Source organism: Carcharodon carcharias, chromosome 17 (assembly GCF_017639515.1).
Source record: "Carcharodon carcharias isolate sCarCar2 chromosome 17, sCarCar2.pri, whole genome shotgun sequence".
Lineage (NCBI taxonomy): Eukaryota > Metazoa > Chordata > Chondrichthyes > Lamniformes > Lamnidae > Carcharodon > Carcharodon carcharias.
This window is the reverse complement of record NC_054483.1, coordinates 108,120,013-108,146,865: the sequence shown is the minus strand read 5'-3', so window position 1 is coordinate 108,146,865 and position 26,853 is coordinate 108,120,013. Positions and strand designations below refer to the sequence as shown.

Here is a 26,853-nt window from a genome sequence, read left to right as displayed (position 1 = left end):
CGCATTTATTGAATTCAGTGTCGCATTGGTGAGCTGACAGCACCTGGGTTGCTAGTTTAGTTGCCATCACAGTTACGCTATTGTGTTATAAATATATTTTCTCTTATGTCACATTATGCTCCTTCCTTCTCATAAAGTCTTTTGGCCTTGGGTGTTTCTTCACTCTACAGTGGCAGAGCGCCCACATGATTAGCAACTCCAGTGAGTCAGGTTTTGGATTAGGCTGTTAGCGATGTCGATGGCTTGCTGCTCTCAATCGCTGTGCCAATGTAGACACAGTACAATGAAACTCAAAGATTATTAAACATTTTTTGATCACATTAATTTTCAAACAGACAAAGAAGGGATGTTTTGTGCAAAAAATACTCCCACTAGATTTTGCAACCGCTTTAACACTGTTAATGTGGTAATTAAAATTTTAATTCACACAGTTATTGTAACTACACACTGTTTCATTATGATGCAAATTGATATTGCCCTTGTAATTAGTATTAATGAAAATATAAAATGGTTCTTCTTATTGCACTGCTAATGCTCTGTAAATTAATAGGAATAAGATGTGTTATAATAGGAAATATCTCAGTGAATGAAATCAGTAAGTTTGGTGCATTTGGAACCTTGTCCTAGTGGGATTTCACTGCAGAGACCCTTTCCCGAGAGGAAACACATTTTCCATTCTTTGCTGAGGAGGCCATGTTTCCACGGGTAATGCGGGAGCCTCATTATGGACAAGAAGGACTGTTTCTTTGTGGTAAAACACTTCCAGGGCTGGGGCTCTGCGCCGGGATGTAGCAGTCTTCCCGGCAGAGACCTTTCACTCCGTAGAACCGGAGAACCTTGGAAAAGTTATGGCGCAGGAAGAGGCCGTTCTGCCCGTTGTGTCTGTGCCGGCCAAAAAAAGAGAAATTAGCCGCTCATTTTAACCCCACCCCCCTAGCGCCTGGTCCGTAGCCTTGCAGGTTACAGCACTTCAGGTGCAGGTGCTGGTGCTTTTTAAAAGAGGGTACTTTGACCCCTGCTATAATGAGGCTTCGCCACGTCTTCTTTATTCTTTCATGGAATGTGAGCGTCATTGGCAAGGTCAGCATTTGTTGCCCATCCCTGTTATTTGCACTGTGTGGTAGTCTCTTTGCAGGACAGTATGGGCAGGGGATCCCGACCAATGGATTTGATGCCTGAGGTGGGATCTCTTGCGTGTAAGGGGACTGACAGAAACAAGTGCCTGCTGCCCTCCAGCAGTGACAAACCAAGATGTAGCCGTCCACACAAACTACAAAGACCATTTGTTTCCAAGGCTGTGTAACAACGAGCTGCCAAAAGAAATAGTCACAGCCCCATCATCTGAAATCTTCCAAGAGCCGTCTTTAGGTTACTTCCATTTAAAAGCTTACATGATCCAGGCTACCATCTCAGCAGGTCATGCCGGGCTTAGCGAGCGCAACCCATATAAACGTTGGTGGAATACGGATATTAGTCTGTTTCGCAGACGCAACTAAAGCGTAGAACACAATCGTAGAAAGTGTCTGACACAGTAAGAGGCCACTTGGCCCATCGTGTCTGCACTGGCTGCTAAATGAGCCACCCAATCTAATCCCACTTTCCAGCATCTGGTCCGTGGCTCTGCAGGTTCCGGCACTTGAGGGTCCATATCCAGACACCTTTTAAATGCGTTGAGGGTTTCTGCCTCTACAACCCTTTCAGGCAGTGAGTTCCAGGCCCCCACAACCCTCTGGGTGAAAAAATCTTTGCATCTCCCCTCTAACTGTTCTACCAATCACTTTAAATCTACGTCCCCTCGTCACTGACCTCTCTGCTAAGGTAAGAAGGCCCTTCTATCCAGCCATTCTTTCTATAAAGCAGAAGGAAAGGAACCCTCATTGCGATAAAAATAAAACTCCCCTTCTTAAAATACTCAATGGGCAGAACAGGTGGGCATGTGCCCAACCCGAATGAGGGTAAAATGACATGTGGTGACGTCGGACAAGGGTACTGCCCTCATCGCGCACACGTGCGATATTTCAGCTGGTGGGCGCGGGTGGGAGCACAGTGGCCTTTGCATTTTTGGCGAAGCCTCATCCACGGGCGGGATGAGGTTTCATCCAGTGATTAGAAAAAAGATAAAAACTTTTCGCACTCGTGTTTGACACGTCCCTGCTCGTGTGGTACACAGTCGCGTGAGGGGCTATGTTTTCAGTATTTTAAAATGCTTTTATTTATATTGATTAAAAACTTTCAGCTCCCCCGAGGAGAGATCTGTGCCTCGTGGGGCTTCTACTGCACACACCCGTGCACATGTGCTAACATCAGCGCTCGCGCTCCTGCTGAACCCCACCCTGCCAGCGCTGCAGCGCAGATTCACCACGATTCAGGTGGCCGTCAATTGTTGGGGCCCGATCGCAGGCGGTGGCTGGTTTCTTGGCTGCTCCCGATGAGGGCAACATTCTGCCCAGTATTCCAAAAGGGGCAGCGGTGATCCTAAAATGAAAGATTAGAAACATAGGACACAAAGATATCATGTTCACCAGCACATCGTTTAGGACATCCATAATCAAAATCCTATGCAATCCATAGGATAACTGTGTAGCTTGGAAGTAAGCGTGCATCCTGTTGGAGAGCTACATAGTTCATCAGCAGAGCTGTCAGCATAGAAATGGAATTGATTCAAAAGAGAGCTTTGAGAATCATTCTTCTTGATTGCGATTTTGAACAGACATTACAGCAGCATAACAACCAGAAATTGGATGACAGATGTGCCTTTCTCTGCAAACACTTTTTATAGAGTTTCAAGATCTGTCAAATTGCATAACAGGACAGTGAAGGATGTGAGGCACCGTCACTTGGTGCCTTGAATATGAATCTCGAGTAATTAGTGCCACAGTGTGATGGAGAAACCAGCGCTTATGCTCTCTGCTGCTCGCACTCAAATCCCTCCCAACTCCCAAGCTCCTCAAAGGTCTTGCAACCCTTCCCTGACCCTGAGACTCTGTGGTCAGTGGGACAGGTCAATGTTGTCAGAGGTTGGGGGAGGGGACGTCAGGGCTGAATTGGGTGTGTGTGTGATCGATTGCAGTTGGGTGTGTGACAGTCCGTCAGGCAACAGCTAGCCCAGTGACAGCTTCACTCATACGAGCGACACCTCCTCGCCACACGCCAGAGCTGCTTTCTGCCACCCGCTGGGCTACGAGTGTTTGGGAAATGAGCAGGAGCTGGCGATGTGATTGAGGATATGACCATTGCTGTGATTTTTCATCCTCCTTGTGTCATGTCACAGTTGCTGTGAAACCCCATGAGTTGAGCCTTTGAACGTGAATAGTGCGACTGCAGATTGATTCAGTGTCCCACATGGTCACTTGCACCTATTAATTCAGGCGCCGACTCCACTGAAGGCAGTGGAGTGTCGCTGTAGTGTCGCCTCCTGGATATTGTAACCTCCTTACATCTGGCTGAAGTGGCCATTCTTTATGTAAGCCTCGGGAGCGACTGTCAATAAATCAGCAGGGACAGTAGCATATTGCTAATGTTGCTAGGCTGGGCCTGGCTGCAATGCTGTAGCGATGTGAGCTCAGGTCCCATTGTGGGAATTTAAATTTAATTAATAAATCTGGAATAAAATGCTGGTCTCCTTACTAAAGATCTGATGGGAGGTCGTTGACCTATCTCCACAGATGCTGCCTGACTTGCTAAGTACTTCCAGCATTTTCTGTTTTTTTATTACCTTAACATTAGAGCTAAGTCATTTAGGGTTCGTGTCAGGGACGGCTTCTTTGTTCGAAGGGTGGTGAAAATCTGGAATTCCCTCTTTACGAGGTTGTGAATGATGGTGGTCAATTGAGACCAGGATCAGTAGATTTTTATTGGATAAGGGTTTCGAGGGTAATGGAGCGCAGATGGAAAACTGGAGTTGGGATGCAGATCATTCACAACCTAATTGAAAAGTGGAGCAGGCTCGAGGGGCTGAATGGCCTCCTCTTGTTTTGATATTCCTGTGGTTCAACATGCATGTTGTGTGGAATCAATGCTGATTGCAGCTGTGACAGTCAGTCAGGGTGCTGCAACTAGTCTCAGTTTTCAGTCTTGAGGTGAGGGGGTATAGCCTCTGGAGGATTTCCACCCCTTACTCAATGACTCCTGCTGCAAGATGCATTTCCAGGAGAACATCAGGCTTGCCTGTGGTGCAGCCTTCAAGAGCTCACTAATCACAGGGTCACAGGAAGAATGGTTTCCTTGAGTGTTGACCAGAGAGATCCTAGGCTCTGCCTGACAAGGAGCACCAACAAAGGTCAGCAGAGAATGGGATGAATTAAAATATTTGTCCTTCTCTTAGGCATCAGCTGTGGCTCAGTTGGTAGCAATCTCACCCCTGAGTCAGGAGGTTGTGGGTTCACAGCCTCACTCCAAAGATTTCAGTTCAAAATCTGGGCTGAGTGAGTGCTGCACTGTTCAAAGTGCCAACTTTCAAATGTTGTGTAAAACTGAAGCCATTTCAAGTGGATGCGAAAGATCCCACTCTACTGCTTTGAAGAAAAGTGAAGGAATTCTATTGAGTGTCCTTCCCGTTATTTATCCCCTAATCGACATCACTAAAACAGATTTTCTGGTCATTATCGCATTGCTGTTTGTGGGAGCTTGCTGTGCACAAATTGGCTGCCATTTTTCCTACATTACAACAGTGACTACGCTTCAAAAGCACTTCATTGGTTAGAAAGTGCTTTTTGGGGTTGGGGGGGGAGGGATGTCCTCAGGTTGGACAGGGCGCTATAGAAATGCAAGTCTTTTCTTTTGTATGACACTTACAGGAACGTGAGCAATTAGCATTGTTTCCCCTCCCCCACACCATCCTCCCTCACCTGAGGCCCCGGATGACACTGTGACCTTTCCGTATGACACGTTAGCTGGAAGACAGATTGGGCAGTCTGGCATCTGACACTCGCAGTTAAGATCCCAGACATTTCTGACTAATTGGGCGAGCATAGTATGCTGTGCACGCTAATGACCATTCATTATCCTCCCTGTCGTCCATGTCTCATGCACTCGATCCTCTCCATAACTCAGCCTGTCAGCTCTGTAGCCTCATACCATCCAGCATGATTACTCTGAGATGACATCTTCTTGATGGGAAATATATAAAGTACTGAGTTATTACATTCCATTCATGGCGCCAATTGCCATTCAGTTTTGAAAAAAAAAGATTGTCTCTGAATAGCGAAGGAGCAGATGTTCATTAAGTGTAGCGGAATTCTTATCAGAGATTAATGTGACAATCTAATTTTGGATATACATTTTTGATTAGAAGATTCATCCTAATGCATAGTGACAGATGCCGTCTGCATTTACCAGTTGTACAATTACAGGCTGTGCTAGATACACAGTAAATCCATGAGTTTTCACAAGGTGTTAACTCAAATCAATTGCTTTGTATAGATATGGGAGGGAGGGAGGCTGGATTACTTCATGTATCTGACATCTCCCACTAAAACGTACACAAGCGTCTTGGGTTTTCACCTTTACCTCTAGAGGGACAATGTAGTCTTCCTGTGCGTGGGACTGAGCGACACAGGGATAGGTCCTCATTCATTGTCTATACTCAGCTGATCTTGGCATCCTCCTGAGCTCACCACCTTCAAAGACCTCAGCTGTTCTTTGACGTGAGTCGAATTGGCTGAGTGCACTGGATACAGCAAAGGCTTTGGATTCGGGCAGCGTCCTGACTTAGTGCTGAATAAAGTGTTCCAGTCTGGTTCTGAAGACTAGCTGCACCTCTAGCCAAGCTGTTCCTGTACAGCAACAACCTGATAATGTGGAAAATTGACCAGGTGTCCTGACCATGAAAAGCAACACAAATCTAATCCAGCCAATTACTGCCCCATTAGTCTATTATCAATCAAAAGCAAAGGGATACAAAGTGTTGTTGACAGTGTTATCAAGCAGCACTTTCACAGCGCTAACTTGTACGGTGTCACTCAGTTTGGGTTTCTGCAGGACCACTGAACTTCTAACCCCATCACAGTCTTGGCCCAAACATGGACAAAAGAGCTGAACTCCAGAGGTGAGGTGAGAGTGACGGCCCTTGACATGAAGGCAGCATTTGACCGAGTTTGGCATCAAGGAGCCCTAGCAAAACTGGAGTCAATGGGAATCAGGGGGAAACTCTCTGCTGGTTAGAGTCATACCTAGCACAAAGGATGATGGTTGTGGTTGTTGTAGGTCAGTCGGATTGGTTGGGTACGGTCTGTACCTCTCTAGTTGTGAACAGCGGCTGGGACATGTTGTCTCGCTTTTCACCAATTTTCAAGTTTCACTTCAACCAGCTCTTAACCAGCAACTACTGCCTAGTAACATTAGAAAGACCAATATTAGATGCAAAAGTTCCCAGAATTAATGGCGGAGTGAATTTCATATGATCTGCCTGTCGATGGGACATACGGCCCACATACCTAGCGTCACATTGGCACAGAAATTCACATACCACATTACAGACCGTACCCAATCAGCCCCTGCTTGCAAAACTCAAAACACTGTGTCCAACATTAGATGTGATTCTGGAAAACATTTGCTAAATAATCCTCAGTATGCTCAGAATTACATGGACAACCAATTTAACATTGTCGGTTATATTTTACTTATGTTAATACACAGGACCCTGTTCTTTGCAGACAGAAAGAACATGTACACACATTGCGCCTGTTTCACTTACACAAAATAAGTGACAGCCATTTGCTAACTCATTCCTCAGGGCAATGCCTTGACCAATCAGGATCAAATTGCCTGATTTAGATTTCAAACAATGCTTGCCAGTTACCATCAATTGGTGTATTCTCCATGGCAGTTCTTCTACCAATCAGAGTCCACTTGCCAACCAATCAGCAGTCTCTTCACATATGTTGTTTTCCCATTATATTGGTATTCTTGTGAAGTGTCCTAATGAGTGTAAGATGGAAAGCTTCAACATGTCCCTTTTTTCAGCAAGCTACAGTAGTAGAGATATAGCAGCATAGATACAGTAGTATAGAAATAGTAATATAGATACAGTATTATAGATGTATTAGTATAGATACAGTAGTATAGATACAGCAGTACAGATACAGTAGTATAGATACAGAAGTATAGATATATTAGTATAGATGCAATAGTATAAATATATTACTATGGATACAGTATTATAAACACAGTAGCATAGATACAGTAGTACAGATACAGTAGAACAGATACAGTGGAACAGATACAGTGGAACTGCTATATTAGTATAGATAAAGTAGTGTAGCTCAAGCAGTTTCGATGCAGCAGTATAGATACAGTAGTACAGATAACAGCAGTATAGATACAGCAGTATAGATGTACTAGTATAAATAGTAGTTTATTATAAATTAGACATTCTTGTGTTTGTTCTGATGAGTTCAAGACAAGTAGCTTCAGCAACATGTCTCTCTTTTCAGCTATGTCCAAGTTCTGTACTACCAAGCTCAGTGAATCCTCCAAAAATGCTGGTGGATATTGAGCAATCCAGATTTCAGCATATCCTGCATTAATGTGACCTCTGTTCAGATTGCTGGAGCTACATCATATCGATCAATTGAAAGGCTTGCAGCCACAATGATGTCTCAATGATACCATTGCTGCTCTCACTCTCTCTTACTTTCTCTGTTTCACAGGGCTCCGGGAAATATTCTGTTTATGTGGCCAACTATGCCAGCGGCAGCATTGGCCCTCACGCTCTTATAGAAATGGATGAAGCGGCCAGCAACCTGTCAATGGGAATTGTCGCCCTTTCCAATGTTGCAGCAGAGGCAGGAGTCAATAAGTTCACGGGTAAGAGGCTTTGTGCCATGGTTTAATGTCAGCACATGTCGTGCATGATTCTTACTGATGTGTTAAAACTTGCGGAGGCAGTGGCTTGGAAACCACTATTTAAACTCGGTGTTGGAATCTCTAGTTTAAAGTTTCCTTTTGAAACTAGCTTACAAACCTTTCAGCGTGGGTCACTATTGTTTGGAATTCTCTTCCCCGGAGATCAGTGGGGGCCAGGTCTTTAAATATATTCAAGGCTGAGTTAGACAGTTTTTTGATGACCAAGGGGGTCCAGCGTTAATGGGGGGGACAGGTAGGAAAGTGGAGTTTAAGCCACACATCAGCCATGATCTTATTGAATGGCGGAGCAGGCTCGAGGGGCTGAATGGCCTACTCCTGTTCCACGTTCTTATGGATTGGTCTATCCCATGTTCTCAGATATATTACTGCTTTTCCCTCCTTCAAATTATCTCTCCATTTTCCTTCCATGAGGTTGGCTGACGTGTTGTTGATGGGGACAGACAACTCAATGCTGTTCAAGCGTTTTCCTCCACACGGAGACTCCAAAGTTCCTCTTTCACATACATTAGCAGCATTCGAAAAGGGCAGAAACACATTAAGTCTGACCTCTGCCCCTTTACACCGTCCCAAGATGTCTGCATGGTAGAATGGAATAGGCATAGTCAAAGGGCAGGCTTGTGAATGAAGTGGGAGGAGATGCCTAAAAGCAGGAAGAGTAGAAGAAGCCAGTATTAGCCCTTTCTCCTGGTCCCTTCCACCACCTTTATCCAGAAGTAACACAAAGTCAGAATTTCATTTATAAAGCAGCTTCAATGACCCCAGGACAAGCCAAACATTTTGCAATCAGTGAGGTACTTCAGTCCAGTGACCGTTGTAATGTAGGGAACGCGATTGTCATTGTGCCTGAACAGCAATGAGATCAATGTAAAGACCTTTGCTTTAGGTGTTGGTTGAGGGATAAGTATTGGACAGGACACTAGTGGGGTTGGGGGAGGGTGGTGAACACACCCAGACCTGTTTCCATTCATGTTTTGGGACGTTTGCATTCACTGAGAGAGCAGACTGGGTATTTGTCCTCGTTAGCACATGTGCTCTCAAGGAACCTCCGTTAAGGTTAAATAAGCAGGCAAAGGTCTGGCAAATGGAGTAAAATGTGAGAAAGTGTGTCACTGTCCATTTTGGCAGGAAGAAAAAAGAAGCATATTATCTAAATGGTGAGAGATTGCAGAGCTCTGAGATGCAGAGGGATCTGGGTGTCCTAGTGCATGAATCACATAAGGCTAGTATGCAGGTACAGCAAGTGATTATGAAAGCTAATAGATTGTTATAATTTATTGCGAGGAGAATTGAATATGAAAATAGGAAGGTTATGCTTCAGTTGTAAAGGGCATTGGTGGGACCACATCTAGACCACATATATACAGTAGAGGTCTCCTTATTTAAGGAAGGATGTAAATGCATTAGAAGCAATTCTGGTTTACTAGACTAACACCCGGAATGGGAGGGTTGTCTAATGAGGAAAGGCTGGACAGGCTAGGCTTATATCCGCTGGAGTTTAGAAGAGTAAGAGGCGACTTGATTGAAACATGTAAGGTTCTGAGGGGTCTTGACATGGTAGATATGGAAAGGATATTCCCTTTTGTGGGAGAATCTAGAACTAGGGGTCACTGTTTAACAATTAAGGGGCCGCCCATTTAAGACAGAGATGAGGAGAAATTTTTCCACTCAGAGGGTCATAAGTCTTTGGAACCCTCTTCCTGAAAAGACAGTGGAAGCAGAGGTTTTGAATATTTTAAACGCAGAGGTAGATAGATTCTTGATAAACAAGGGGGTCAAAGTTTTTCAGGGGTAGGCAGAATGTGGAGTTGAGGTTAAAATCAGTTTGGCCATGACCTTAATGAATAGTGCAGCAGCCTCGAGGGGCCAAGAGGCCTCCTCCTGCTCCTAACTTGTATGTTCATATTTTCCTTCCTCATTTCAATTGTTTACAACTGCCCACCAACCCAGTGCCTATTAACCCGATGCTCACTAACCAAAGCCCACAAAAAGGCATTGCCCATTAACCCAGTACTCATCAACCAATGCCCACAGCTGATGGTAAAGGCTGAATTGTTCAAATCCCAGAGGGAAACTTGAAACAACTGTCATAAGCCATTTTTATAATTTGTATGTTTTGAGATGCAGGTTTTGAATTCAGTAGTAATAAGACCACTGAGTCTCAAGAGGTTTTTTATAAAACTAAATTAAACATTTATTAATACAAGAAAAATTATGTGCACAGACATATGTCCACAAGATTGCTACTATAATAACTACAAAAATCCCCTAATTAATCTGACTCTCAGTTGCACCTCCATTAAGGCAACAATAAAACTCATAGATTTAAATAGACCTCAGGCAAAGCACATTTGACCTTAGAAATTCAAAATGAGGTTCCTTGCAGACACAGTTGGAGGCGTACAGGCTGGTTAGATTTTAAATGCCTCTGCCTTCCTCACACAAACGCCTTTCTGTTTATACCTAGCTTTTCCTTTGAATGTAAATTTCCCATTGTATTACTAGATTTTTAACATCACATCTTCTAACAATAACATTTTCATCCCACTAATTTTATTACTGATTTAAACTCATTGCTTGGCGTCTGCCAGCTAGGTGCAAAATTTCACCCATTCTTTTGAATGCTTTATTTAAAAATGCAAACTGCCCCCTTGGAAAAATTAATTAAATGCAATATAAATATAATGAAACATGTCCCCTCGTGTGACTGTGTCACTTGAGATGGGACATGTTTTTATTTTTCAAAAAACATTTTTATCCTATTTGTAAAAGCTTTAGGAAACCTCATCCCGCTCGCAGAGGCCTTTTAATTATTGGTGGGCATGTGCCCGCCAAACGAGACAGCACAGTGACATCGGGACGCATGCCCAACACTATCGCACGTCATTTTATGTGCCGGTGTGTTGGGCTCACCCCCGCATGTCAACTGTAAAATCCAAGCCCATGTTTATTTAATTATCATTGCAAACTTACTTCTTTCCAAACATCAAAGCACCAAGACTAGCTGGTTTTAATCCAATTATGACACACACACACATACACACATCCATCACTAAACTCGATTTAAAAAAAATAATTTCTGGTAACATTATAGACGTTAATCACTTCATGACACCCAAAAACCAGTGCCCATTAACTCAGTGCTCACTAACAATTCCCATAGACCAGTGCCCACAAACTAATGCTCACTAACCAAGTTATCACTAACTAATGCCCACAAATCAGTGCCCATTAACCCAGTGCTGACTAACCAATGCTCACAAACCAGTGGTAACTAACCCAGTGCTCACTGACCCAGTGCTGACTAACCAATGCTCACAAACCAGTGCTCACTAACCCAGTGCTCACTGACCCAGTACTGACTAACCAATGCTCACAAACCAGTGCTCACTAACCCAGGGCTGACTAAGCAATGCTCACAAACCAGTGCTCACCAACCCAGTGCTCACTACCCAGGGCTGACTAACCAATGCTCACAAACCAGTGCTCACTAACCCAATGCTCACTGACCCAGTGCTCACTAACCAATGCTCACTAGCCAAGTGCTCACTAACCAGTGCCCATTAACCCAGTGCTCACTAACCAATGCTCACAAACTGATACTCACAAACCAATGTTCATTACTCAGTGCTCACTAACCAATGCTCATTTGGGATGGTCTAAGCCGAATGGAATGCCTGAGGTGGCAGCTGTGGTTAAGGGCAGAGCAAGGTATCGAAGCAGTCGCTGACTAAAGTCACCAAGAAGCGGAGGAGATCTCGTAAGCAGAGCTATTCCACTTATGTGTACAGGGGGTGGACCCAATCCACCCTTCCACCAGGATCTCGTCCAAGGCCATGACTGTCATGAACTCCTTCATCGTCGACATTTTCAAGCGCATCGCCTCTCTGAGGCCTTGCACCTCATTCACTACAACGAGCCATCCTGACCAGGGGGATCCAGAGTGCTGTCCGCCTCACGCTACCAGGGGAACTGGCCAAACTCGCCGTCTCCAAAGGCACCAAAGCAGTTCCCAAATACACCAACTCCGCTTAGGTCGACCATACTAACAATGAAAAACCCAGCGCTTACCAACTAATGTTCATTAACCAGCACTCACTAACCAATGCTCACTAACCAGGGCCCATTTATATGCTGCTGAAGTCTGAATGGGAGAAATGCTTCCAAATTGGAACAATATTGCTCTCCCAATTAGGTTGAACAAATTCCCCAGGGCTTATTTCATAATCGGGGACCTGCCAATCCCTCACAATGCATCATGCTAGGGAAAAGACTAAAATTAAAAAGCAATTACAGCAAGAGATGATTTATACACCTAGCTCACAACACTGGGTCCCTGCAGCTAACGACTTGCATAATCGCTCCTGAATTCCGAGTCAAGAGCTGGCTCAGAGTGGAGTGTCTCAGCTGTGAATGGAGGTTTGTTCTGACCATAGTCTGCCTGCTTAGACATTGTGGGTGGGGAGGGGGAGGGGGGGAGGGGAAGCGGTGAGCTACTTGTTATATCTCCTGCTCTACGTTATGGTGAAACTGTTTGTTGATGCTGATTATTGACCTGTGCTAGAGATGTGTGACAAAAAGGGTTAACGTCCCCTTGTAGCACAAGTGAGATTTACTTGCTGGGCAGAAGATTTGAAAACTTTGCCTAAATGAAGGAAGTCTCTATACCTGGGTTGAGTGTGCATGCTGTTCCAGAGTAATTTAACGTTTCTGTGCTGTGCCATGGTTCTGATAGTTTTGCTCGTAGGATAGTGGTGAAGATGGTCATTGGCCTACCTTGGCTCATCTACCCGATGTACAATAGTACAGCAGAGAAGTAGGCCATTCAGCTCATCGAGTCTCCACTAGCTCTTTCAAAGAGTAATCCAGGTTGGTCCCACTGCCCTACACTTCCTCCATGGCCTGGATGGAGCGGTGCTGAGGGTGGACTGCTTACCCATCTGATTGGCTGACAGCCCCGGCGGTCCTGGTAGCGCCATAGCTCGGAGGTGGCACAACCGGGCCCCGCAGGCGGAGAGGCTGTTGATGAGAAAGGCAGCCGTGGTGCCCAGACCCAGTTAAGTTGGGGGTCATTGGACGGAGAGGGGTCAGGCAGCCCTGGTAGGGGGTGGGGGGGGGTGCGGGGATGGGGGCAAAGTGGGATGGGAAGGCACGTTTTGGAGGTCGGGTGAGGAGGAACAAAAAGTGGGATGGGGGGGGCCGGTGGTGGGGGGTGGAGGTAATATCTTGGGAGCGGTGCCCCCGAAGCATAAAGGGCACCCTCCGAATGATGTGCCCTCCCCCCTTCTTCCCTGCCTTTACAAAAACTCTGTTAAAAAAAACAACCTGCCCACCCCTGCCCATATGCTCATGCCATCCGTATTTATGGCGTGGGCAGTGTATTATGTGGGAGCATGACTAATTGGACTACCAATTAGCTTGGTAACAAGCTCAGTTGGGGTCGGTAGGAAGGTCGTGAGTTTGCCAGCCTCTCATATTTTATGTGCCCCTCCCCCACCACTGCCAAAAACATGTCTGGTGGTGGAGGGTGGAGAGTGCTGTAAAATCCAGCCCCATATCCCTGCAAATTTTTTCTCATTCAAGCACTAATCCAATTCTCTTTTGAAATCTCCTGTTGAATCTATAATCACCACCCTGTCAGGCAGTGCATTCCAAATCCACATGTTGTGTAAAGTGATTTCCTGCTGTTTCTGGTTCTTTTCTCAATCCCCTTTAATCTGTGCCCTCTGGTTATCCAACCGTCAGCCACTGGAAACAGTTTGTCTCTATCTACTCCACCTAAAGCCTTCATGATTTTAAACACCGGTGTTTTGCCTGTATTACTGCCCTCAGAAATCCATTCTATATGTTCATCGCTCATTGCATAAAGACGAACTTCCCAATGTCACTCCGACAGTCGTCTGTTATGAGTTTTAAACGGTCTGTCCTACGCTCAGGGGATCATTCATTGTAGTGGTTGACACTTAATATTTCTGTCCTGTTTATCATCAGTTTTTGCTGGTGTCGGTTGAGGGAACATTGTTGATGAGAACTCTTCTGTTCTTCCTCAAGTGGTGCCACGAGATCTGTCATATCAATCTGCACAGGCACACTGGGGGCTTCGTTTACCACATCGTTTGGTAGTTGGCAATTCTGACAGTGTATTACTCCCTCACCGCTGCACTGCGGCGTCAGTTGGGATTAAGGGTCAAGCCCATGACTCAAATGAGAACCTTGCCAACGGAGGCAAAGGGAATGTAGGCCTGTGAATCTGTCACTGGGTTAAGGTTGTTGGTTATTGAAAAATAAATGCAGAGAGCTGGTTCTGAAGAATTTTGCGCTGTGATGGGTTCTCTGTGTTGGACTATGAATACAACGCAGGCAGCACCTGACTGGTGTTGCCACACCCCATGGTCAGACAGTAATGTGGAAGAGTAGCACACGGAGATCTGACATCAGAGACGGGAAGGGACAGCTTTTTCTCCTTCTTGGATGTTAGAGTAGGGAGGGAAACAAAACAACAAGGGTTACAGTCTGATCGTGGGGTCTACCCAAGTTTGTGTCCTTTTAAAGTAGTACCACAAAAAGTTAAGGCTCTCTGTCGTGTATGTGCGACCCACATCAGCAAGATTGACTTAACACACCCATTGTGAAACCACCCAAATGATTCATTGCTCAGAGCTGCGTCAATGGGAAAATCTACCCCAAATCCTTTCAACGAGAAGCAGCAAACGATCGTGCTTGGATAATCCTAAATAAAAGCTGAGCGTGTATATGGGCGGGGATCCGATGCCGTCCCAAGGTGTGTTTGAAGCTGGGAGGGGCATTTAATCAGGCAGGAGGGTGCCGGATAGGGATCCTGCTGCCTTCCCGCCACTGGTCCCATTAAGTGCCGGGTAGGAAGGCTCGTGGACAGCCTTCCCACTCTGACGCTAACTGAGGCCGTTAAGTGGGTAATTAATGATCCCGCAGCTGGCCACTGAAGTGCCTGACTGGCAAGTAATACGATAGCCTTCCCCAAAGGAGGCGATGGACAGATCGCCCGCCAACTGGAGATGCAGCAAGAGCCCTGAGCCGCGTCCTTTGGGGCAGAGGGGAGGGGTGGGGTTGGCAGCAAGGGCAGGGAGACGGCTTTCAGGAATTCTTCTCCTACTTCCCGCTGCTAGCTCCCTCGACCAAGCATCGGATACCTTTATATAAGGGCAAAATACAGCATGCTGGAAGTCTGAAACAAAAACAAAAAGTGCTGGAAAAACTCAGCAGGTCTGACAGCATCTGTGGACAGAAAGACAGAGTTAACGTTTCGAGTCCGTACGACTCTTCATCAGAGCTAGTGAAGGAGACTCATGTGGATTCGAAACGTTAACTCTGTCTTTTTCTCCACAGATGCTGTCAGACCTGCTGAGTTTTACCAGTATTTTTTGTTTTTGTATTGAATCCCTCTGAACAAGGGAACACCTCCAGGCGGACAAAAGCAAACCTGATAGGGTTTACTTTTTGGGCTCACTGCATGGCGACCCCCCCTCCTTCCATCCACACCCCTCATCTCAGTCCTAAATGGTCTACCCCGTATCCTGAGATTGTGACCCCTTTTTCTAGACCCCCCAGCCAGAGGAACTGTCATCCTTGCATCCAGTCTGTCCATCCCTATCAGAATTTTATATGTTTCAGTGAGATCCACTCTCATTTGCAGTGAATACAGGCCTAGTCAATCCAATCTCTCCTCATATGACAATCCTGCCATCCCAGCAATCAGTCTGGTGAACCTTCGCAGCACTCCCTCTATAGCAAGTATATCCTTTCTTAGGTAAGGAGACCAAAACTGCACACAATACTCCAAGTGTGGTCTCACCAAGGCCCTGTACAGCTGCAGTAAGACATCCTTGCTCCTGTAAGCAAGTCCTCTCGCAATGAAGGCCAACATACCATTTGCCTTCCTAACTGCTTGTTGCACCTACGTGCTTGCTTTCAGTGACTGGTGTACAAGCTCATCCAGGTCCCTTTGTACACCAACATTTCCCAATCTTTCACCGTTTAAATAATACTTTGCTATTCTGTTTTTCCTACCAAAGTGGATGACTTCTCACTTATCCATGTTATACTGTATTTGCCATGTATTTGCCCACTCACTCAACCTGTCTGAACCGCCCTGAAGCCTCTTAACACCCTGCTCACCACTCACATTCCCATCAAGTTTTGTGTCGTCAGCAAACTTGGAAATTTTACATTTGGTTCCCTCATCCAAATCATTGATATATATTGTGAATAACTGGGGCCCAAGCACTGATCCTTGTGATACCCCACTAGTCACCGCCTGCCATTCCGAAAAAGACCCGTTTATTCCTACTCTCTGTTTCCTGTCTGTTAACCAATTCTCAATCCATGCCAATATATTATCCCCAATCCCATGTGCTTTAATTTTGCACACTAACCTTTTATGTGGGACCTTATCAAAAGCTTTCTGAAAATCTAAATATACCACATCTACTGGGTTTCCCTTAGCTATTCTGCTAGTTATGTCCTCAAAAAACTCCATTGGTTTGTCAAACATGATTTCTCTGTCATAAATCCATGTTGACTTTGTTTAATCCTATTGATATTTTCTAAGTGTCCTGTTATCACATCCTTTATAATAGACTCTAGCATTGTCCCTACTACTGATGTTAGGCTAATCAGCCTGTAATTTCCCGTTTTCTCCTTCCCTTTTTAAAATAGTGGGGTTACATTTGCCAGCCTCCAATCTGCTGGGGCTGTTCCAGAAGCTGCAGAATTTTGGAAGATGACAACCAACGCTTCCATTATTTCCATAGCCACCCCCTTTAGTGCCCTGGGATGTAGATTATCAGGTTGTGGGGATTTATCAGCTTTCAGTCCCATTAATTTCTCCAGCTCTATTTTTTTTGTAATACTAATTTTCTTCAATTCCTCCTTTTCATTAGACCCTTGGTTCCCTAGCATTTCTGGGAAGTTATTTGTTGTCTTCCTCCAGGAAGACAGAACTAAAGTAGTTGTTTAATTGTTCTGCCATTTCTTTGTTCTCTATTATTCTCCTGTTTTGGACTGTAAGGGACCTCTATTTGTCTTCATTAATCTTTGTCTTTTTACATACGTACAGAAGGTTTTACAGTCTGCTTTTATGTTCCTTGCAAGTTTACTCTCATACTCTATTTTTCGCCTCTTAACCAATCTCTTGGTCCTCCTTTGCTGAATTCTAAACTGTTCCCAATCCTCAGATTTGCTACTTTTTCTAGCAACTCTATATGACTCCTCTTGGATCTAATACTAGCCTTAATTTCCTTTATTAGCCAAGGTTGGGCCACTTTTCCTGTTGTGTTTTTGTGCCAGAAAGGAATGTATAACTGTTGCAATGCATACATTCGTTCCTTAAATATTAGCCATTACCTATCCACCATCATGCCTTTTAATGAAGTTCCCCAATCTATTGTAGCCAACCCACCCATCATACCTTTGAAGTTTCCTTTGTTTAGATTTAGGACCCAAATTTCAGATCGGACTACTTCTCTTTCCACCTTCTATCACGTTATGGTCACTGTCCCCTAAAGGACCCCACACAACCAGATTATTAATTAACCCCTTCTTATTGCACAATACCAAATCTAGGATAGCCTGTTCCCATGTTTGTTCCTCGATGTACTGGTATAAAAAACCATCTTGTACATGCTCCAGGAATTAATCCACCACAGTATTATTGCTACTTTGGTTTGCCCAGTCTATATGTAGATTAAAGTCACCCATGATTACTCCAGCACCTTTGTTACACGCATCTCTAATTTCTGTTTAATGTCATCCCCTACCTTACCACTACTGTTTGGAGGCCTATAGATAACTCCCACTAATGTTTTACGCACCTTGTTGCTTCTTAGCTCCATCCAGAATGATTCCACATCTGGATTTTCTGAGCCAATATCGCCTCTCACTATTGCACTGATTTGATCCTTATCTAACAACGCCACCCCACCTCCTTTTCCTTTTTGCCTATCCTTCCTAAATATCGAGTACCCATGGATATTCAGTCCCAGCTTTCGGTTGCTCTGCAACCATGTCTTTGTAATTGCAATCACATTGTGCCTGTTAACATCTATTTGTGCTGTTAATTCGTCTACCTTATTGTGAATGCTCCGTGCATTCAGATACAGTGCCTTCAGACTTGTCTTTTTAACATTTTACACCTTTTTTTTCTGCTAGCCCTCTGCCTTCCACTTTTGCTTTCTACTTTTCTATCTTTGTTTCCCACCACCCTGCCACTCTAGTTTAAATCCCCCCTCCAGTACTAGCGAATACACCAGCGAGATATAATATATTTTTTTTATTCATTCATGGGAGGTGGGTATCACTGGCTCAGCCAGTGTTTGTTGCCCACTCCTAATAGCCTTTGTTCAGAGGGCACTTAAGAGTCAACCACGTTGCTGTGGGTCTGGAGTCACGTGTAGGCCAGACCAGCTAAGGATGGCTGCTTTCCTTCTCTAAAGGGCATTAGTGAGCCGGATGGGTTTTTACGACAATTGACAATGGTTTCATGGTCATCATTAGACTTTTAATTCCAGATTTTTATTGAATTCAAATTTCACCATTTGCCATGGCTGAATTCGAACACAGAGCATTACCCTGGGTCCCTGGAATATTAGTCCAGTGACAATACCATTATGCCACCACCCTGTCCTGCTGGAGTGTAACCTGTCCCGCTTATACAGGTCCCATCTGCTCCAGAATCGGTCCCGATGCCTCAGGAAACTAAATCTCTCCCACACCATCTCTCCAGCCACACATTCATCTGCTCTATCCTCTTATTTCCGATCTAGCTAGCACATGGCGCTGGGAGTAATCCTGAGATTACTACCTTTGAGGTCCCGCTTTCTAATTTATTTCCTAGCTCCCTATATTCTACTTTCAGGACCTCATCCCTCTTTTTACCTATGTTGTTGGTACCGATATGGACCATGATCTCTGGCTGTTCTCCTTCCCCCTTCAGAATGTCCTGCAGCTGCTCAGTGGCATCCTTGACCCTGGCATCAGGGAGGCAACATACCATCCTGGTGTCATGTCTGTAGCTGCAGAAACATCTATCTGTTCCCCTTACAATAGAATCCCCTATCACTATTGCTCTCCCGCTCTTTTTTTCTCTCCCCCATGCAGCTGAGCTACTCATGGTGCCACAGACTTGGCTCTTGCTGCATTCCTCAGAGAAATCATCTCCCCCAGCAGTACCCAAAACGTAAAATCTGTTAGAGCGGGAGTGGATCCAGCGGACTCCTGCACTACCTGTCTAGCGCTTTTACTCTGTCTGGCAGTCACCCATTCCCTTTCTGCCTGTGCACTCTTTACCTGTGATGTGACCACCTCACTGTATGTGCTATCCACAAAGATCTCAGCCTTGCGGCTGCTCCACCGTGACTCCAGCTGCAGCTCCAGCTACGAAATGCAGATTTCGAGTAGCTGCAACTGGAGACACTTCCTGCATATGTGATCACGCTGGACACTGGAAGTGTCCCTGATTTCCCACATCACACAGGAGGAGCATTCCACATGCTGCCCTGCCATGACTTACCCTTACATCACTCCCTTTATTTTGACTTCCTCTAATTTAAGGAAAGTTAAATATACACCAGGGACCTTACTTTTTATACTTTAAACACTAGCTAATCTAAACGAAGACCAGTTTTTACTTCAAAGACTGGACAGTAGAAATACTCACTAGGTGCTACTTACCAAGTCCGCCACTCCTCTTACGCTGGCTCCTGGTCCCGCTCTATTCTTGGACTTGATTCCCCTTGCTCTTTAAGGCCACCACCACTCCTCCTGCGTTATCAAATGCCAGAAACAAAAGCAAAGAAGTAACTCTTTCCCTTCCTCCCCAAACTCCCTTAATCAGCCAACCCCCAGCACTCTATACCAAGTTGCACACAAGTGCTAAGTTGGGCTAAGTTGGCTGGCTTTATCTGCTCCCAAGACAAAGACTGGCTGACCCAGTCACAGAGGAACCAGTTTCAGTTGCTTCTTTATTAACTAAATCCATCTGCTTACCCAGTGGAGACCTTGTTAAAACCAAGCTTAAGGCTGAGAACTTTAGAATTTAAACTGTAATTTCAGTTAAATCCTCACAACAAACGACATTAGATTTTTACAAAAAAAATTTTAAAAAATGAAGGCTTCTTACTCACCATCCACCAGCATCCAGTCTTATTAGCAATAGCAGAGCTGTGATTGTACGTTTGATCCTAAGATCCATGAAATTTATACCAAGGAGTGAAGAGTCTATTGAATAGAGACGGTTAAGGGAGATTTACGAAATGTGTTCAAAATTAATAAGGGTTGTGATATGAAAGATAAGGAGAAACAGTTACCCACTGACAGGAGAGTCTATAACCAGAGGACACCGATTTTAGATAATTGGCAAAAGGAACAGTGGAGAGTAAGTTTTTTTTTACATGGTAAGCTGTTATGATCTGCAATGCGCTGTCTGAAAGGTTGGAGGAAGCAACTTCAATGATAACATTCAAAAGAGAGTTAGATACGTATAGAATTATAAAGAATTGGACAGAAAGTACAGCACAGAAACAGATAATTTGACCTAATATATTCATGTTAGTGTTCATGGTCCACATGGGCCTCCTCCCAGCCCCCCTCCCCCACTTCACCTGCATCTCTCACCATATCCTTCTATCCCTTTCTCTTTCATTTGCTTATCTAGCTTCCCTTTAGATACATTGAATATATACTCAAAAGGAAAAAAATTTGCAGGGAAATTTTGGGGAGAAATACATGGAGAAAGAGCAGGGGGTAGTGGTGCTTATTGGAGAGCTCTTCCAAAGAGCCAGTACAAGTACAATGGGCTGAATGGTTTTATGTTTTTGGTTATCAGGTTCACTTTGTCCGGTGAACACGAGCTGTGCCCTTGATATCAACACATTAGTTGGTGCTTGAAACAGTACAGGCAGAGACCGATTAACTAAACAAACACTGGTAGTTTATTGGAACTAAGAACAAAGCACTAGCGCCATGTGTGCTTCTTCAATCACCTCCAGCTCTAGGCTTACAGTTACCCAAGAAGCTCATGCTGTGTAGCGATTGGTCAATACAGTCACATGGTCAACTAACTACATTCTCTTAAAGGTACATAGCGCTCCACTTTACCATACCCCCTTTTCTGCTGTATGATTGTATGAGTACAACTGACAGTAAGGTAACAGGGTGTTTGCTATTGTGTTGCACTAAACCCATTGTCAATACAAATGAGAGGGACCCACCTTCATTCTCTGAAGTTTAGAATAATGAGAGGCATCAAACGCTTTGAGATCTCGATGGGGTAGACGTGAAGAGGCTGTTCGCCCCGGACCGAGATGAGGAGAAATTTCTTCACTCGAGAGTTGTGAACCTTTGGAATTCATTGTCATAGTTAGTTCCAGCAGCCCACCCTGGGAATATAAAATATGTATAAAGGCTCACCCGGGGAGTCTTTAATTTTCAGTTTGCTATCGGGCTGGTTGAAATAGAGAGTCCTGCCCACCTGCTCTCCTGGCAATGTTCTAAATGAAATGGACTTGCGGAAGAAACAGGATATTTGGCACCGGAGGTAGAGGCCACAGTGTAAAACATCCCGTTGTTTGGTAAATGCAGCAAGGCCGCTTTCCCTGACTGGAGAGTCTAGAGCTCTCAGAACGAGGGTCAGCCATTTAGGACTGAGATGAGGAGAAATTTCTTCACTTCAAGGATTGCGAATCTTTGGCATCCTCTATCCCAGAGGCCCGTGGGATCTCAGTCACTGAGTATATTCAAGACTGGGATCGATAGATATTTGGTTTTGAGTGAATCAAAGGATGTGGGAGCTGGAGCGGAAAAGTGTGGCTGGGGCAAAAAGATCAGCCATGATCTCGTTGTTTAGCTAAGCAGGCTTGAGGGGGTGTACGGCCTACTCCTGCTCCTATTTCTTACGATCGGGTCAAGCCGGTCAGTTGCTCTGCCACAAATGCCCCTCAAGCACTCGCACAGTTGCCAGCTCTGCAGAAGCGCTCCTGCCCCTTGGCTCCCGACTGGCACAGCCTGGGAGTCTTGCCTGCAGCTGTTCTCAAGCTTCCTCCTCGTGATAGCAGCCTGACAATATATTTTCTGTGCGCCATCTGTTGCTGCACAATCTGAGAGGAAGCCAAAGTGTCACCGCCGCCTGCAGAAAGCTGGGCAAGGCACTGGGGGGGTGGTGTCGAGGTAGCTTGACATGAAAAGTTTTTAGCTGGCAGCTCTGCAGGCTCCTGTTGCCTTGGTGTGCCTGTGGGGGCTACACAATAAGGTGGCAAGGTCTGAGTTTATCTTTGCAGCTCCCCTTCCCCTCTCCCTGGGTCCATTCCACCGCCCCTCCCCACCCCCCACCCCGAATCGAGTCAAGTCGTTTTGGGGTTGGGACTGGAGTTGTGGAAGGGGATATGAGCAGGATGGAATTTGTTGTCACTTCTAAAGGGAAGTGGGGGAGGGGGTGTGATGGGGAGCGGGGGTGGGAGGCAGATAACTCTTTGATCATGGGGACATCACAACCTAATTTGTGTAGATGCCCCTCCCACCCACACACGTCTATTACAGGTGGAAAGTAAGAAAGGCTGGTTGAACTGTTTTAACCTTTGACTTCGGGGATGTACGATCCAATGATACTTCACTCATCCCCGCCCTCACCTCTCCAGGCTGTGTTCAGCTCTGTCAGCAGAAACTGGTGACTGAAGATGGGACTCAACAGGCATAGATCTCACCTGTGCTGCCTGGGCACTACTTGGGTGCCATATATTGCCCATCTGCTGTGGTACCCGCCCGCGTTTTGCCCCATTTTTTTTTTGCGACATTTTCACAAGTCATTGAGGATTGATCATTGTCATTCCTCCCACTTACACCGAACCTTCAAGCACCCCTCTGATTCCTTACCGCGTGGAAACTCAGCTCCCTTCCAGCAGTGACCCCACGAGCACAGGACCATCCCACAAGCCGCTTCTCACCTACAGCTAATTGCATTAAAAAGCAGCTGCAGCCAATGAGACGTGTCTAATGTTAGACATCCATGAATAATAATCAAGATTCAGTGCTCAGCTGAAGATTTACACACACACGCTGGAGAGTTTAATCAAGGCTTCCTGATTTATGGAAACCCATTACAGTCAGACGGGAGTGCCAGTACGTAAACCCAATGTCAGAATTCCTCATCCGTCAGCTGATTTTTTTTTCCTCTTGTCTTCAAAGTCAAAAAAAAAAGCAAGGACAACAATGCCATACTTTTGCTCTGCCTCATTAGATGGTCACAAAAGTCAATTACTCAAGAAATCACTCCCTTGTCTCTTTGACGTTGTTTCAAAGCTACTCCAGCTCCTGATTGGAATAGGGAGGATCATCCTAATCATTGTCACATCTCGTAGGGAAATGGCCAGAGGAGGCAGCTTTTTTTGCAAGGGAGTTTGGGAATGTGAGGTGGGGAATGGCCAGGAGGAGGAATATGGTCTTCAACACCGTGAAATGAAGATCTGACCCCGCTCCAACCTCCTCAATGTCACAGGAACAGAAGAAGGCCATTCAGCCCCTGTAGCCCATTCCAACATTCAGTTAGATCATGCCTGACTATCTGCCTTTGACTCACATCCCTCGATGTCCTTACCTCTCCAGCTCACCTTCTACCATCCTGGTCGGCGCATGATCCAGCGATAATGGAGTTACTGACTAATCATAAGCAATCAATCTCAATCAGTTCATCTACAACAGACCCAGATATGATGTAAGGAAAACTCCCAGTGAGGAATAACTTTGGGAGCCAGGGATCCAAAATCACCTGTTTCTCCCAAACATTGCTAGACTAAACATGACCATGTCCCAGATTATTCATAGAATGCGAGGGTCAGTGAAGAGCAGTTCAAGGGTCAGTCAATTTTAGTCAGCCAGTTAGTCATGAGCAGGTGAAGAAGGTGACGAGCTCCATGCAGCTAAAGTGCTGCTGTTAACCCTGGGGGCCAGTTGGTAACTCTCAGGTGAAGCCCCAGCAGCCATGTGCTTGTTCTGTGCTGCTGAGGGAGTTTAGCTTAGAAGAAGCTTTGGGAGCCATCGTTAGCTCAGTGCAGCCAGGAGTGGGAGCTGAACAAATCCCAGGTGACTGGGTGTGTTCAGAAGCAGGGAGGAGAGGCTCCAGGAAGCAGGGGTGTTGTGGTAGTGAGCAGTGTCCAGGCAGTCAGGACTCGGACGATGCCCTGAGGAGCAAACCCTGGAGGAGAGCACTCGTTAAAGGCAGCCTGAATCGGAGTGATTTTTGGAGGGAATTTGGGGACTAGATTTTCGATGCGAAGACTGGAAATTCCTCAAAGAGGAGACGGAGTTTTAATGAGATTGTATAACCCACAGTGAATGGCAACACTTGAGGTGGGTTCCTGAGAAATCCGTGGGATCTGTCTTGACCACCTCGGCCATTTGATGTGCACTGTGGTGTGTTCAACCACAGTTTGTCTGTTAATCCATATGTACCTCAAGTCGATTCTGAATGTTAGAGTGTAAGATATATCTTACGAATTGTTTTATCTTTCTGAACTTGTGCACTAAATGTTGTTTTTGTTTGTTCAAAGTCTGTTGAATCTTGTGGTTTTGTTCCAAAATCAGGTGTCTTGAATCTTAACCTTTATCTACTTTGGACAAAATGTTATTGGTCCATAACCAGACTTTCCCGGACAGACCCACATCCTGGGGTCTGGCCAAGGAGCATAACATAAATATCAGCACCTTGCAATCGTAGCCACAAGGAGTTGTGGGGGGGGGGGGGGGGTGCGGTGTAATTTTGCTTGGTGGGGAGGGTTAAGAAAGCTTTATGGACCACTGGTCATCTCCATCCATCAGGCAGGATTCAGCCTCAATACAAAGCCTGACTGCTGACTGGAGAATTCCAGTCAGCGTCTGCACTCTGGCCTTAATAAGGCCATTAAAGAGGTAAATTGGTTATCTGCCGCTTGTGGGCGAATAGTCATCCCAGCCCCTCCCTGACCTGAACCCGCATGTTTAAAAATGGTCAGAATGACCAGGCCATTTGTATCCAAAAAGCTGCTTAAAAGATAAATGTTGGTCAGTACAACAGGAGAAGTCTACTGCTCTTCTTCAAATAGTTATATTGGATTTTTCAAGTCTGTCGGAGTGGGCAGGCTTAGTTTAACATCTCATCTGAAAGCCAGCACCTCCGACAGTGCAGCACTCCCTCAACACTGTATTAGGAGTGTCAGCCTGGATTTTGTGCTCAGGTCTCTGGAGTAGAATTTGAACACATGGACCTCTGATTCAGAGAGGATGCGGAGAGTGGCAAAAACAATCTATGGAATTTAACCCCTCCCTCTGCCAGAAGCATTTGTTCATGGGATGTAGGCATCACTGACTAAGCCAGAATTTGTTGCCAATCCCTAATTGCCCTTGAGAAGGTGGTGTTGAGCTGCCTTCTTGAACCGCTGTAGTCCATGTGGTGTAGGTACACTCACAGTGCTGTTAGGGAGGGAGTTCCAGGATTTTGAGCCAGCGACAGTAAAGGAATGGTGAAAAATTTCCAAGTCAAGATGTTGAGTGGTTTGGAGGGGAACTTCCAGATGGTGGTGTTCCCATGTGTCAGCTGCCCTTGTCTTTCTGGATGGTAACGGTCATGGATTTGGAAGGTGCTGTCTAAGGAGCCTTGGTGAGTTGCTGCAGTGCATCTTGTAGATGGTACTCACTGTTGCCAGTGTGCATCAGTGGTGGATGGAGTGAATGTTTTTTGTGGTGAATGGGGTGCCAGTCAAGTGGGCTGCTTTGTCCTGGATGGTGTCAAGTTTCTTGAGTGTTGTTGGAGTGCGCTCATCCAGGCAAGTGGAGAGTATTCCATCACACTCCTGACTTATGCCTCTCTTGATGGTGGACAGGCTTTGGGGAGCCAGGAGGCTAGCATGCAGGTACAGCAAGTAATTAGGAAAGCTAATAGAGTGTTATCATTTATTGTGAGGGGAATTGAATTCAAAAGTAGGGAGGTATGCTTCAGTTATACAGGGCACTAGTGAGACCACATTACTGTATACAGAATTGGTCACCTTATTTAAGGAAGGATGTAAATGTGTTAGAAGCAGTTCAGAGAAGGTTTACCAGACTAACACCTGGAATGGGCGGGCTGTCTTATGAGGAAAGGTTAGACAGACGAGGCTTGTACCCTCTGGAGTTTAGAAAAGTAAAAATCACAGAATCACAGAATCACATTGCAGAAGAGGCCCTTCGGCCCATCGAGTCTGCACCGACATGTGAGAAACACCTGACCTACCTAGCTAATCCCATTTACCAGCACTTGGCCCATAGCCTTGAATGTTATGACGTGCCAAGTGCTCATCCAGGTACTCTTTAAGGTTGAATTGATTGAAACACATAAGTTCCTGAGGGGTCTTGACAGGCTGGATGTGGAGAGGACGTTTCCTCTTGTGGGAGAATCTAGAACTAGGGATCGCTGTTTCAAAATAAGGGGTCACCATTTAAAACAGAGATGAGGTGAAATGTTTTCTCTGAGGGTCGTGAGTCTTTGGAACTCCCTTCCTAAAAAGGTGGTGGAAGCAGAGTCTTTGTATATTTTTAAGGCAGAGGTGGATAGATTCTTGGCAGCAAGAGAGTGAAAGGTTATCGGGCATAAGTGGGATACAGATTTGAGGTTACTATCAGATCAGCCATGATCTTATTAAAGAGCAGGGCAGCCTCGAAGGGCTGAATGATCTACTCCTGCTTCTTGTTCATATGTTCAAGTTACTCTCTGTAGAATTCCCAGCCTCTGACCTGTTCTTGTAGCCACAGTATTAATATGGCTAGTCCAGTTCAGTTTCTGGTCAATGGTAACCCACAGGATGTTGATATTGGGGAATTCAGTGATGGTAATGCCATTGAATGTTAAAGGGTGATGATTAGATTCTCCTTTGTTGGAGATGATCATTGCCTGGCGCTTGTGTGGTGCGAGTGTTACTCATCAGCCCAAGTCCAGGTCTTGCTGCATATGGA

The 26,853-nt window shown here is 45.3% G+C and overlaps 1 protein-coding gene across 1 annotated transcript in view; it reads left to right on the top strand.

Annotated features, from left to right (window-relative positions):
- Positions 1-26,853, top strand: part of crtac1b (cartilage acidic protein 1b) — a 288,806-nt gene that overhangs the window by 123,214 nt on the left and 138,739 nt on the right. The window contains exon 5 of the mRNA XM_041209760.1: positions 7,650-7,806. Coding sequence (XP_041065694.1) covers positions 7,650-7,806 — 157 coding nt within the window. The remainder of the gene's footprint in view (positions 1-7,649; positions 7,807-26,853) is intronic.